This window comes from Salmo trutta, chromosome 29 (genome assembly GCF_901001165.1).
Source record: "Salmo trutta chromosome 29, fSalTru1.1, whole genome shotgun sequence".
Classification (NCBI taxonomy): Eukaryota; Metazoa; Chordata; class Actinopteri; order Salmoniformes; family Salmonidae; genus Salmo; species Salmo trutta.
In genome coordinates, this window is record NC_042985.1 from 12,239,251 (window position 1) to 12,254,116 (window position 14,866).

The 14,866-nt window shown below is 43.4% G+C and overlaps 1 protein-coding gene across 4 annotated transcripts in view; it reads left to right on the top strand.

Annotated features, from left to right (window-relative positions):
• LOC115166935 (aggrecan core protein) overlaps positions 1-14,866 on the top strand; it is a 37,905-nt gene that overhangs the window by 2,871 nt on the left and 20,168 nt on the right. For 3 of the 4 annotated variants that reach the window (XM_029720879.1, XM_029720881.1, XM_029720882.1), the window contains exons 2-11: positions 6,503-6,608; positions 7,248-7,357; positions 7,599-7,690; positions 9,624-9,915; positions 10,284-10,458; positions 11,600-11,727; positions 11,977-12,270; positions 12,801-13,250; positions 13,629-13,803; positions 14,068-14,195. In XM_029720879.1, the coding sequence (XP_029576739.1) occupies positions 7,255-7,357; positions 7,599-7,690; positions 9,624-9,915; positions 10,284-10,458; positions 11,600-11,727; positions 11,977-12,270; positions 12,801-13,250; positions 13,629-13,803; positions 14,068-14,195 (1,837 nt within the window). In that variant the 5' untranslated portion in view covers positions 6,503-6,608; positions 7,248-7,254. The remainder of the gene's footprint in view (positions 1-6,502; positions 6,609-7,247; positions 7,358-7,598; positions 7,691-9,623; positions 9,916-10,283; positions 10,459-11,599; positions 11,728-11,976; positions 12,271-12,800; positions 13,251-13,628; positions 13,804-14,067; positions 14,196-14,866) is intronic. The other variant, XM_029720880.1, reaches the window with a different exon arrangement.

Sequence of the window (14,866 nt, forward strand, 5' to 3'; positions counted from 1 at the left end):
CTCCAGGGGCCGTATGTGTTTTGGAGGTGTCAGTAATACCGCTAGATCAGCCTCCTGCACTACTGTCCCATAGTGTCTCTTAGAACTCCTCCGCACCACATGTATCATCATGTCACAGTAGAGTTTGCAGGGACGTGCAGAATCCATGGGCTCTGCCAGAGTGGGATCCCTCTCCACCTGACTGGACAAACCTTGGCTGTCCTCCTGAGAGGTTATCCCAGGACACTGGTCCAGTACTGGGATTCTTCCTGTCCTACTGAGAGGTTATCCCAGGACACTGGTCCAGTACTGGGATTATTCCTGTCCTGCTGAGAGGTTATCCCAGGACACTGGTCCAGTACTGGGATTATTCCTTTCCTACTGAGAGGTTATCCCAGGACACTGGTCCAGTACTGGGATTCTTCCTGTCCTGCTGAGGGGTTATCCCAGGACACTGGTCCAGTACTGGCATTATTCCTTTCCTCCTGAGAGGTTATCCCAGGACACTGGTCCAGTACTGGGATTCTTCCTGTCCTCCTGAGAGGTTATCCCAGGACACTGGTCCAGTACTGGGATTCTTCCTGTCCTGCTGAGAGGTTATCCCAGGGCAGCGGTCTAATACTGGCATTATTCCTTTCCTACTGAGAGGTTATCCCAGGACACTAGTCCAGTACTGGGATTCTTCCTGTCCTGCTGAGAGGTCATCCCAGGACACTAGTCCAGTACTGGGATTCTTCCTGTCCTGCTCAGGTCTAATGTATTATTACTTAATCAGGCTTGGGTGTTGAAGGGAGAGTTATTGATCTGAAGTTTGTTGTTTAAGGCAGTGTGACAGTTGACTAATGCTTTACGTTGACTTATACCTATGTAACTATACGGGAATAACTGAATAATTGTATTCGGTGTCTACGCTTTCCATTCTGTGTCTTTGCTGACTCCCAACAGTCATACTGGATATTTTAGTGCACAATATTAACTATGTATATGTACAATGTTGTAACTAGAGATCAATGATGAAATAACATGAACGTAAGCTCACACAAGATCTGAAATGGCTTCATGCTGTTATGTTATGGCTATCTTCACACAAGATCTGAAATGGCTTCATGCTGTTATGTTATGGCTATCTTCACACAAGATCTGAAATGGCTTCATGCTGTTATGTTATGGCTATCTTCACACAAGATCTGAAATGGCTTCATGCTGTTATGTTATGGCTATCTTCACACAAGATCTGAAATGGTTTCATGCAGTTATGTTATGGCTATCTTCACACAAGATCTGAAATTGCTTCATGCTGTTATCCTATGGCTATCTTCACACAAGATCTGAAATGGCTTCATGCTGTTATGGCTATCTTCACACAAGATCTGAAATGGCTTCATGCTGTTATGTTATGGCTATCTTCACACAAGATCTGAAATGGCTTCATGCTGTTATGGCTATCTTCACACAAGATCTGAAATGGCTTCATGCTGTTATGGCTATCTTCACACAAGGTCTGAAATGGCTTCATGCTGTTATGTTATGACTATCTTCACACAAGATCTGAAATGGCTTCATGCTGTTATGGCTATCTTCACACAAGATCTGAAATGGCTTCATGCTGTTATGTTCTGGCTATCTTCACACAAGATCTGAAATGGCTTCATGCTGTTATGTTATGGCTATCTTCACACAAGATCTGAAATGGCTTCATGCTGTTATGGCTATCTTCACACAAGATCTGAAATGGCTTCATGCTGTTATGTTATGGCTATCTTCACACAAGATCTGAAATGGCTTCATGCTGTTATGTTATGGCTGTCTTCACACAAGATCTGAAATGGCTTCATGCTGTTATGGCTATCTTCAGACAAGATCTGAAATGGCTTCATGCTGTTATGTTATGGCTATCTTCACACAAGATCTGAAATGGCTTCATGCTGTTATGGCTATCTTCACACAAGGTCTGAAATGGCTTCATGCTGTTATGTTCTGGCTATCTTCACACAAGATCTGAAATGGCTTCATGCTGTTATGAGTATCTTCACACAAGGTCTGAAATGGCTTCATGCTGTTATGTTCTGGCTATCTTCACACAAGATCTGAAATGGCTTCATGCTGTTATGAGTATCTTCACACAAGGGGGTAAACACAGTTAGGTACTCAGAAAAGATGAACAGTCAGGAAATTGCATTTGCTTTTTGCTCAGAAAATGACTTTATTCTGGTGTGACAATATAGCCTAGAGCTGGGCGATATGGACAGCAATCCATATGGTGATAAATTGCCTGAATTGATGCGATAACGATAAATAGAAATATACATTTATAACATTAATGTACACCATCGTTTTTTACTACAAGTTTGATGGTTGTATCCATCAGTTGTCCCATTAACAATCAAACATATTAGCAAACTTATTTCATTTAAAACTTCACATTTCTCTAGTATAGGCTACTTATGGTAATGAAGGATATCAGCAAAATGCCTGCGATTAGTGATCTGTCTGGTCGGTGTCGATCATTTTCAGTTTATTGTTCCAGATCTAATACAGCCCCCTGCTTGTAACACGCTATAGATAGAATCAGTACCCTGTCTTCTTCTTATGTTAGGATAAGTGTGTTAGTGGGTGTAACCATCCGGCATGGTCAGGTAATAGCATGGTGCTCATAGTGACCCCAGTGTTAGGTTAGAGTCTTAGTGTGCATCCCAAATGGCACCCTATTCCCTATATAGTGCACTTCTTTTGACAAGAGCCATATGGGACCTGGTCAAAAGTAGTGCACTATAAAGGGGATAGGTTATCATTTGGGATGAAGACTTACTGTCATGGCTCATTTACTGGTCACGTCCCATCAAGAGAACAACTGTGATTATTTCATTACCATTCATCTCGGCAGCCAGAACCAAATAAACTACTGTTAAAGATGTCATGAGAGATTAGATCACCATAGCTTGCCACTAGATTTGGTTTATATTGAGTTATTTAACCTTTATATTCAGGTTTCTATTGTTGAGATAAAATCTATTTAGCAAAAGTGACCTGGTCCAAATGGTCCTAAACCAGGTACCATATTCTGAATAAAAAATATAAATTGAAAATACATCATAATATACTTAGATCAGTGAGGGACTGAACCTCGGTGAGACATGCATGCACACACACATATGCACGCACACACACACATGCAACCACGCACACACACAAACCCACACACACACAAACCCACACACACACGCAACCACGCACACACACACACGCAATCACGCACACACACACATGCAACCACGCACACACACAAACCCACACACACCCAACCACGCACACACACACACCCAACCACGCACACACACACATGCAACCACGCACACACACAAACCCACACACACACAAACCCACACACACACACCCAACCACGCACACACACACACACGCAACCACACACACACACAAACCCACACACACACTGCTATTCTAGTCAGACTTATGTACTGACCAAATCATGAAGACCAAACTGACTGCTCTGGGTTTACCAAGCTCAGATTTTATTGGTCCATGTGTTTTCTACCGTTGCATTCATTACATTCCAGCCATTATGATGAGCCTGTCCTCCCCACTCCCCATTTCTCCCTCCTTCCAACAGCCTCCATTGATCTGCAATCAGATGCCTATTTCAAGTTTACTATACGTGGCTAATACATTGATCCTGCTCTGAGAAATTCACCCTGGTCGGCTATTGGAAGTTTTGAGCAAGCAGCCTCCTCCCCTCTCTCTCTCCAGAAAAGTTGTAGTCTTTACTTAAAGAGGAGGGAGGGGCTGTTACTCAGAAATAACCGAATCGAGCTCCAATGCAATAACACACAACCTGAACATTTACTTCTGAAATAACTGAGTAGCTCTTTGTTAATGGTGGGAGAACAGGGAGGTTGTGTATGAGTGTGAGTACATGTCTATTTATCTGAGGATGTTACTAAGCATTTCTGTTGACTGCTTTCGTCCCTGGCCACCCCCTCTGTCCGGTTTAGAGGTTTGTGTTTTACGCCTCCACCACACTGACAGCGTTATTGCAGCATTGTGTTGCAGAGGCAGTTGCAGTGCGTTCTGTGTGGTGCAGATGTTGGATTTATTGAACGTATGCATTAAACTGTATGTTGAATGTTGAACTTCTGTTTCACACATATCAGATGCTGCTGCGTACTGTTTTGTACCATGATGCTGTCGGTGTGGTCGAGGCGTTAACAACAGAACGGACGGCTGTGTGAGATGAGGAGGGACATTTGTAATGCTTTATTTAATGAGCTTGGAGTGGCAATACACTAACGCATATAACACTTACCACATATCAAACTCTTTCAACTACATGCAGAATTACAGGACGTTGATATTATCATGGTGTTATGAGGCCTTACTTGTAGCAGTATCAGTACTGATGTTACAATGCCTTTGCCAATCCAATTCACCTTCTGACTTTATACTGTCACAAATACTATTTGCTTTTTGCTTTTTTTCAGTATATTAATTTGGTTGAATTTCATACAATGATGACTTATATGCTTATTTTATTTCTATGAAAACTGGGGAGAGTTCATTTATGGGGGGGAACTGAGCTGCATGCAGGGAGTGGGGAGGGGGGGGGCGTCATCCATCCAGCCCTTGTTTAAAGTTGGCCGGAAGGAATAGGCCACTGTAACTTTATGTACACAGTTGTTAAACAATAGCCATTCATTAACTCTAACAATATAGCCCTTTGTGCTTCCAATTCAATCCTGATTAATTCTGTAGTTTTGATAAAACCGACATAATGAAACTGTTTATCTCAGTCAAGCTCGTAGTAGAGGATGGTGTTTCAGTGTGCTTCATTCATTCTGATGTCATTAATGCCCAGATTGAACTGGTCTAAAAATGGATTTTAAAAACAGGACTGTACTGTACATGCCTTCCACACAGGCACCTCTGAGGTAATGGGTTTGTTTGGGAGGAGTTGGGAAACTAGTTCACAAATGTGTGGGCCTCTGTAGCTCAGTTGGTAGAGCATGGCCCTTACAACGCTAGGAGAGTGGATTCGATACCATCCGTACGTAAAATGTATGCACGCATAACTGTAAGTCGCTTTTGATAAAAGTGTCTGCTAAATGGCATATACAGTGCATTTGGAAAGTGTTCAGACACCTTGACTTTTTCCACATTTCTTTACGTTACAATCTTATTCTAAAATGGATTAAAAAAAATATCCTCATCAATCTACACACAATACCCCATAATGACAAAGCAAAAAAATAGAAATACCTTATTTACATAAGTATTCAGACCCTTTGACTTGAAATTGAGCTCAGGTGCATCCTGTTTCCATTTATCATCCTTGAGATGTTTCTACAACTTGATTGGAGTCCAACTGTGGTCAATTTAATTGATTGGACATGATTTGGAAAGGCACACACCTGTCTATATAAGGTCCCACAGTTGAGAGTGTATGTCAGAGCAAAAACCAAGCCATGAGTTTGAATGAATTGACTGTAGAGCTTCGAGACAGGATTGTGTCGAGGCACAGATCTGGGGAAGGGTACCAGCATCGAATGTCCCCAACAACACAGTGGCCTCCATCATTCCTAAATGGAAGAAGTTTGGAAACACCAAGACTCTTCCTAGAGCTGGCTGCCCGGCCAAACTGAACAATCGGGGGAGAAGTGCATTGGTCAGGGATGTGACCAAGAACCCGATGGAGCTCCAGAGTTCCTCTGTGGAGATGGGAGAACCTTCCAGAAGGACAACCATCTCTGCAGCACTCCACCAATCAGGACTTTATGGTAGAGTGGCCAGACAGAAGCCACTCCTCATTAAATGGCACATGACAGCCCACTTTGAGTTTTACAAAAGGCACCTAAAGACTCTCAGACCATGAGAAACAAGATTCTCTGGTCTGATGAAACCAAGATTGAACTCTTTGGCCTGAATTCTAAGCGTCACGTCTGGAGGAAACCTGGCACCATCCCTACGGTGAAGCATGGTGGTGGCAGCATCATGCTGTGGGGATGTTTAATACTGGCAGGGACTGGGAGACTTGTCAGGATCGAGGGAAATATGAACGGAGCAAAGTACAGAGAGTCTATGAATGTCCTTGAGTGGCCCAGCCAGAACCTGCACTTCAACCCGATCGAACATCTCTGGAGTGACCTTAAAATAGCTGTGCAGCGACACTCCCCATCCAACCTGACAGAGTATTAGAGGATCTACAGAGAAGAATGGGAGAAACTCCCCAAATACAGTTGATGCTGTAATCGCTGCCAAAGGTGCTTCAACAAAGTACTTAGTAAAGGGTCTGAATATTTATGTAAAAAGAATACATACATTTGCAAAAATGTCTAAAAACATGTTTTTGCTTTGTCATTATGGGGTATTGTGTGGAGATTGATGAGGTAAAAATACGATTTAATCAATTTTAGAATAAGGCTGTAACGTAACAAAATGTGTAAAAAGTGAAGGGGTCTGAATACGTTCCGAATGCACTGTATTACTATTGTATTATGATGATCTATTATAGATGCAGTCAGTGGACTGGACTGGGGCCTGAACCTGAGTGTCACGATCCTCGTCTTCTGACGATATCGCAAAATCACTGTCGGAGAACGTGGACCAATACGCAGCAGGTTGTGTGCTCAACATCATGTTTATTAAACACGTTGATCACAAAAAAACAACAAATGCAGACAACACGACAGGAGACAGTTTCGCAGGCTATAACTAGCAGTGCAAAAAACAACTACCCACGAAACACAACGACAAACACACCCTACTATATAGGACTCCCAATCAAAGGTAATTCAACACACGTGCCTTCAATTGAGAGTCCAACCCCAATTAACTAGACATAGAAACACAGACATAGACCAGTGACAAACCCCATAAACATACATCGACTCCCCTCTGCCACGTCCTGACTCAACTACAATAACCAAATATAATCTCAAATATACTCTATACTGGTCAGGATGTGACACTGAGGCAGCCAGAACCTGAGGCAGCCAGAACCTGAGTGCCTCTAGTTACATTGACAAGACATTCTAGTAGAAGTCAGAGGCCAGGAGAGGTACAGAGGGTTTGTGTGGAAGTGATTCTTAATGGTCGTCATTCTTAGACAGAACTGGTCTGTCTTTGATTCTGAGGTCTTTTAATGAATTTGAAGGAATTTAGGCCAATCAATATCTTTGTATAACATTAACCTTAAGCTACATTGTAACAGAACACTACCTAGGGTGCAATGTCAGCGTTTCTTCTTTTGATTTCAGGTAAACTATGACCAGGTGGATTGTATTACTTTGTGTTTGTCTGTCCGTCACCTCGGCAACATTCAACAACTATCAGCAAATCAGCAGCTATGAGGAGCACTCCTTTCTGGGTATGTGGACATATTACTCCCCACTATACAGTGCATATGAAATGACATATTTATCTGTGTCTGGTTTCATGGCTTTTTGTGTGTGCGAGTGTGACTGTCTTTACCAGTGTCTGTTTGTTAATCATTGTGTGATTATGTGTGTGTGTGTGTGTGTGTGTGTGTGTATGTGTGTGTGTGTGTGTGTGTGTGTGTGTGTGTGTGCGTGTGTGTGTGTCCATCTCTCTGCCCTCTTCCCCTCCAGACCCTGAGGACACACTGAGTGTGATCGTCCCACTGGAGCTGCCTCAGCGCCCTCTACTGGGCAGCACCTTGGTACTATCCTGTTACTTCCAGGTGGGTCGGCCTGGCACCACTCAATACCACACAGTTATGAGAAATAAGGATGTTGGATTTCGCAAAACATATCATATTATTACATTTTTAAAATGTAAAATAAACAACATTACTACCTCCTGTTTCAGGGACCCTCCCTCCACTGTTTTAACTCTCTCCACTGTTTTAACTCTCTCCACTGTTTTAACTCCCTCCACTGTTTTAACTCCCTCCACTGTTTTAACTCCCTTCACTGTTTTAACTCCCTCCACTGTTTTAACTCTCTCCACTGTTTTAACTCTCTCCACTGTTTTAACTCCCTCCACTGTTTTAACTCCCTCCACTGTTTTAACTCCCTCCACTGTTTTAACTCTCTCCACTGTTTTAACTCTCTCCACTATTTTAACTCCCTCCACTGTTTTAACTCCCTCCACTGTTTTAACTCCCTCCACTGTTTTAACTCCCTCCACTGTTTTAACTCTCTCCACTGTTTTAACTCTCTCCACTGTTTTAACTCCCTCCACTGTTTTAACTCCCTTCACTGTTTTAACTCCCTCCACTGTTTTAACTCCCTCCACTGATTTAACTCCCTTCACTGTTTTAACTCCCTCCACTGTTTCAACTCCCTCCATTGTTTTAACTCTCTCAACTGTTTTAAATCCCCCAACTGTTTTAACTCCATTCACTGTTTTAACTCCATTCACTGGTTTAACTCCCTCCACTGTTTTAACTCCCTCCACTGTTTTAACTCCCTCAACTGTTTAAACTCCATTCACTGTTTTAACTCCCTCCACTGTTTTAACTCCCTCCACTGTTTTAACTCCCTCCACTGTTTTAACTCCCTTCACTGTTTTAACTCCCTCCATTGTTTTAACTCCCTCAACTGTTTCAACTCCCTCAATTGTTTCAACTCCCTCCATTGTTTTAACTCCCTCCACTGTTTCAACTCCCTCCATTGTTTCAACTCCTTCCACTGTTTTAACTCCATTCACTGTTTTAACTCCCTCCACTGTTTTAACTCCCTCCACTGTTTCAACTCCCTCAACTGTTTTAAATCCCTCAACTGTTTTAACTCCATTCATTGTTTTAACTCCATTCACTGTTTTAACTCCCTCCACTGTTTTAACTCCCTCCACTGTTTTAACTCTCTCCACTGTTTTAACTCCCTCCACTGTTTTAACTCCATTCACTGTTTTAACTCCCTCCACTGTTTTAACTCCCTCTACTGTTTTAACTCCCTCCACTGTTTTAACTCACGCCATTGTTTTAGCTCTCTCCACTGTTTTAACTCCATTCACTGTTTTAACTCCTTTCACTGTTTTAACTCCGTTCACTGTTTTAACTTCCTCCACTGTTTTAACTCCCTCCACTGTTTTAACTCCCTCCACTGTTTTAACTCCCTCCACTGTTTTAACTCCCTCCACTGTTTTAACTCCCTTCACTGTTTTAACTTCCTCCACTGTTTTAACTCCATTCACTGTTTTAACTCCCTCCACTATTTTAACTCCCTCCACTGTTTTAACTCCCTCCATTGTTTTAACTCCCTCCACTGTTTTAACTCCCGCCATTGTTTTAACGCTCCCCATTGTTTTAACTCCCTTCACTGTTTTAACTCCCTTCACTGTTTTAACTCCCTTCGCTATTTGAACTCCCTCCACTTTTTTTAACTTGTTTTCATGTTTCTCATAATACTGTTTCATGTATCAACTCTTTTCACATATTTGATTCCTGGTGAGGAGAAAAAACGCAGTTAGACAGGACTGCAGTTCAATTGACCAATGATGAGTTAGAGTGATACAAAGTTCCATGATAAGAAACCCCATTGTAGTTTCACCATTATGTGACTTGATGTGTTTTATTTAAGAGTGGTCATCAACATAAAAATAGTATTTAATATTATATTGTAATGTAATTATGTTTTTCTAATAAACTTGAACTTTAACCCTACTTCCAGGACCACACCGTCCACGATCCCGGCGCCCCCACCATTGCCCCCCTGTCCCACCGCATCAAATGGAGCCGCATCACCAAGGAGCGTGTCTCTGTCATCCTGGTGGCCATGGACGGAGAGGTCAAGGTGGAGGAGGACTATCTGGACCGGGTCCACATGGTGGGCTACCCCCAGACCCCCACTGACGCCAGCATCAAGATCACAGAGTTGAGGTCCAACGACACCGGCACCTACCGATGTGAGGTCCAGCACGGCATCGAGGACAACCATGACACTGTGGACGTCCTGGTTCAAGGTAGGGACAGAGGGTAGTGGGAGTGTGACGGCTGCTTGCTGCCAAGGAATTCATCTTTTGATATTGCTCTCTTTGTAAACAAAGTTGGTGCTTAAAGCTACCCCTGTACACACGTGTGTTTCTATCTTTTGATTTTAGGACATTAAAAATGTTATAATTTGCCTAAAACTAAGGATTTGTATGGCTTCATGAGTATTTTTTTTTTTATATTCTATAATTTGCTGTATGTACTGTATATGAACCATACAGACAACTTTGAAGCAAAATACATCATGTATCTTTAAGCCACACAGATAGACAGTGATCGAATAATTTTATGGAGGCATTATTGGCTGCTCTGTCGCTGTTACACTGTTGTCTCTCTCCAGGTATTGTGTTTCACTACCGGGCCATCACGACACGCTACACTCTGACCTTTGAGAAGGCCAAGGCAGCCTGTATCCAGAACAGTGCTGTGATCGCGACCCCAGAGCAGCTCCAGGCCGCGTATGATGACGGCTTCCACCAGTGTGACGCCGGCTGGCTCTCTGACCAGACTGTCAGGTCAGCGTATATCCCTCTCCTTCATCTGCACTGATCTGAAATCAGTTGCTGTTTTCAGATCAGTGCCGAAGCAGTGAAGTGACTGGAAATAACTGAGCTGATTTCAGAACAAAGTGAAGGAGGGAGTCTATAAGACTTGTCTTCAAATACTGTTTGTTTCTTTCAAATATTAAGTGAGCTTGAGTGAGCTTGCCTGACGCAATGGAGCCAATGGAATAATCCCAAAAGTGCAAGCTCTGCCTATCTGGCACTCCAACTAGGCTCAATCAAATTCTTTGAAAGAAAACAATGATCTAAAAAAAAATTACCAAATACTGAGAAATTTGAACCCAGATCTGCAATCTATCCAATGTTTGAACATAAGTTAAAAGATTTTATTACACATAGTTTATAATGACTGTGCATACAGTTCTCTAAGCATCATGAGGTCTTGAGATCATTTACTTTATATAGGAATTATATTTCAACATTGTCCATTTATGTAATGTTTCCATTTTCACGTCAGTATTTGGTTTGATCCTCCGTCTAAACACAGACGTCTGCCATGCCGAACTTCCTGTTGACTGTTTGACAGCTGAGCCTCTGAACATGTCACTTCCTCTCGACACACAGCCTCTCTTGTCCTCCATCCATCCCTCCTTCCATCCCTGGCAAAAACCTAGAGGATTGTGTTTACCTTTCTCTGATCTCACCTGTATGTTTTTTTCAACACCTCAGAATGAAAACCCTCATTCCATAAATCTCCTCTAGTTTATTTCTCAGAAATACTACAAGGTTTAGAAGAAACATTGTGGACCGGTTTCCCGGACACAGATTAAGCCTAGTATTGGACTAAGAAGCTTTTTAAAGGTTTTTAACCATAATAATAATATGTTACCCAGGAAGGAAGACAAAGGCTCCAATTGAATCAATAAACTAACACGCCTCAACTGATTCACTCAGAATGTTGATGTTGTAATGGAGGTGTTTAACTGTATTAAACCAACACACTGAATTGAACTGAATTTATTTGGGTCAAAACATATACAACGAGATATACATCAGATCCCACAGGATACCACTATAAATGATCTCTCTGCAAGGTAGGCCTATCACTCTGCACTGGTATGGATTTTACACTCATCTCTGTTTTCTGTGAAAGGTACCCAATCCATGATCCACGTGAGAATTGCTATGGCGACAAAGACGAGTTCCCCGGGGTGCGAACCTACGGAGTGAGAGATGTCAACGAGACTTACGACGTGTACTGTTTTGCCGAGAAGATGACAGGTAACCAAGGAGACATCCTTTATCTTTTTTTCATGTTCACTTTGGAGAATACAGTACGTTTTCACAGACGCCTTTTTCTCTCTGATGTGAAAATGGTGAACATTTTAATTGTGATTAATGTGCATTGCCTTAATCAAATAAATGAGTTACATTGACTCAAATATTCTTAACTTCACAACTATCAACCTCAAGTTACACTGAACATGTCACTATCTCACGTCCATCCTCCCCTGTTGTCTCCTCTCCCAGGCAGTGTGTTCTACTCTGGCTCTGTGGCTAAGTTCACCTACTCTGAGGCTGAGGAACAGTGTAGTAAGCAGGGGGCCCTGTTGGCCACCACAGGACAGCTGTACCTGGCCTGGCAGGCTGGTCTGGATGTGTGCAATGCAGGCTGGCTGGGAGACAGGAGCGTCCGCTACCCCATCAACGTCCGGAGGCCGCAGTGCGGAGGGGGTCTGCTGGGGGTACGAACCGTGTACCTCCACGTCAACCAGACGGGGTACCCCCTCCCCGAATCCCGCTATGATGCCTACTGCTACACAGGTAGGTTGCATTTAGCCTGGTCCCAGATCTGTCTGTGTCATCTTGGCAACTCCTATAGGAGTTGGCTATATAGCACAAACAGATCTAGAACCAGGCTAGGTTACACTGTGAATCAACCATAGACTGGAATGTGTTGTCATTGGAATGAACCTACCGATACAAGATTATTTTAATGTTTCATATTGGTAGGGGTTTTAGTGTCATATTTGTAAGCGTGTGTGTGTGTGCCCATTTTAGTGTCATATTTCTAAGTGTGTGTGTGCGTTTTAGTGTCATATTTGTAAGCGTGTGTGTGTGTGCCCATTTTAGTGTCATATTTCTAATTGTGTGTGTGCGTTTTAGTGTCATATTTGTGTCATATTTGTAAGCGTTTTATTATTTCAAATTTGTCAAATGGCTGAATTTGTTCAGGATCACAACAGTGTTAAGTGAAACAGTAAACAACCATTTTCACCACATGTTTCCGTTTGGAAACCGTTCCCAACAGTTTAGCGATCACGAGCATGAACCCTTTCTTCGGTCTCCTCTAGAAACGGATGAGGAGGCTTCAGGCATGGCGGTGCCCACCGAGGCGGGCAGCAGCGTGCTGAGCGTTGCCACGGTGACCCAGGGTCCTCCCGAGGTGTTCTTCGGGAAGATGACCACAGAGAGCGAGGCGCTGGGCGAGGACCTGGCCACCCAGAAACCCACTAGCGTGGACTTCACCTTCGGCACTGAGCTGCCCCTGCCACAGCCGCCCAGTGTCACTGAGCTGCCCCTGCCACAGCCACCCAGTGTCACCGAGCTGCCCCTGCCACAGCCGCCCAGTGTCACCGAGCTGCCCCTGCCACAGCCGCCCAGTGTCACCGAGCTTCCACTCCCACAGCTGCCCAGTGTGTCAGAGTTGGTTGTGGATGTGGTGGGGAGAGTAACGGCCAGGCCGGATGTGGGGAGTGAGATCAGCGAAGTGAGCGGATCAGAATATTTATTTTCTACTACAGGTCAGTGACTGGATATCTGCTGGGTTTCACTGTAAATAGTATACATAGTCACTTTTCATGGGACGCTGTGTTGGAAAAGTTGTTTCTGGAACAACTGAGTGTACAAGCCCTACTTTCAATACTACTGAGAGTTTGCGTGTTGAAATGGAAAGAGAAGAATTGCAGTCATTGCTGAGGAGACTTGCCAGCTTTATTGGTTGACTGTGAGAGAATATTTGCAATGTCGTTTTTACAGCACACTCTGAAAAAGACACCAAATAATTGCTAAAAAAATCTGAATGATTACAAACTGTGAATAAAAACACAGTTGGGTGATTAATGTGTTTGGTGCATGAGATCAACCACATTATATCAGCATCATTACCCCTCCATCTGTAGGTGTGGTGTTCCACTACCGCGCTGGACCTAGCCGCTACGCCTTCACCTTCGTGGAGGCCCAGCTGGCCTGTCAGAGTGTTGGAGCCTCCATCGCCACCCCAGAGCAGCTCCAGGCTGCCTACGAGGCCGGCTACCACCAGTGTGATGCAGGCTGGCTTCTGGATCAGACCGTCAGGTAGGAGGGAAGACACACACACACACACTTGTCTGTATACATGGGCACACAAACATATTTAAAGACACAACTACAGACAGATTAATACATGTATACACACACACACACACACACACACACACACACACACACACACACACACACACACACAGATACTGTACTTGTTTCAAGTCCTTGTCACTGTTCCTTACCATCAGTACAACCATTTTCTTCTTCATTATACTCCCAATCATGGCCGTGAATAAAGGTTGTTTTCATGCCCAGGTATCCCATCGTGTCTCCTCTGGAAAAGTGCTCTGGGGATCTGGAGACTTTACCAGGAGTGAGGTCCTATGGACTGAGGCCCGCTGATGAAAACTACGATGTGTACTGCTATGTGGACAGACTCAGGGGTGAGAAAACACACTAGGTTTTGTTCACTCAAATTGCTCTTGAATCACTTTGTAACCCAGATATGTTGTCATACCTTGTCTATTTCTTGTCTGTTTATTGCAGTAGTAGTCTTTAAAGATAAGTCAAGAGGTTAGGCTAGTTTATTATATATACACTGTCTTAACTATGTGGGAAATGAATGGCAATTGAAAAAGAGGTTTGGCTTATCACAGACCACATCGCTGTGGGAGTCGTTTTGAGCACTGACTCGACTGTCCATGTCCTCTCTTCTCTTCTCTTGTCACCATCCTCTCATCCCTTAACCTGACTGTTCTCTTCTCTTATCTTCTCTTCTCTTCTCACCATCCTCTGATCCGTTAACCTGACTGTCCTCTTATCTTCTCACCATCCTCTCATCCCTTAACCTGACTGTCCTCTTATCTTCTCTTATCTTCTCACCATCCTCTCATCCCTTAACCTGACTGTCCTCTTATCTTCTCTTCTCTTCTCACCATCCTCTCATCCCTTAACCTGACTGTCCTCTTATCTTCTCTTCTCTTCTCACCATCCTCTGATCCGTTAACCTGACTGTCCTCTTATCTTCTCACCATCCTCTCATCCCTTAACCTGACTGTCCTCTTATCTTCTCTTCTCTTCTCACCATCCTCTCATCCCTTAACCTGACTGTCCT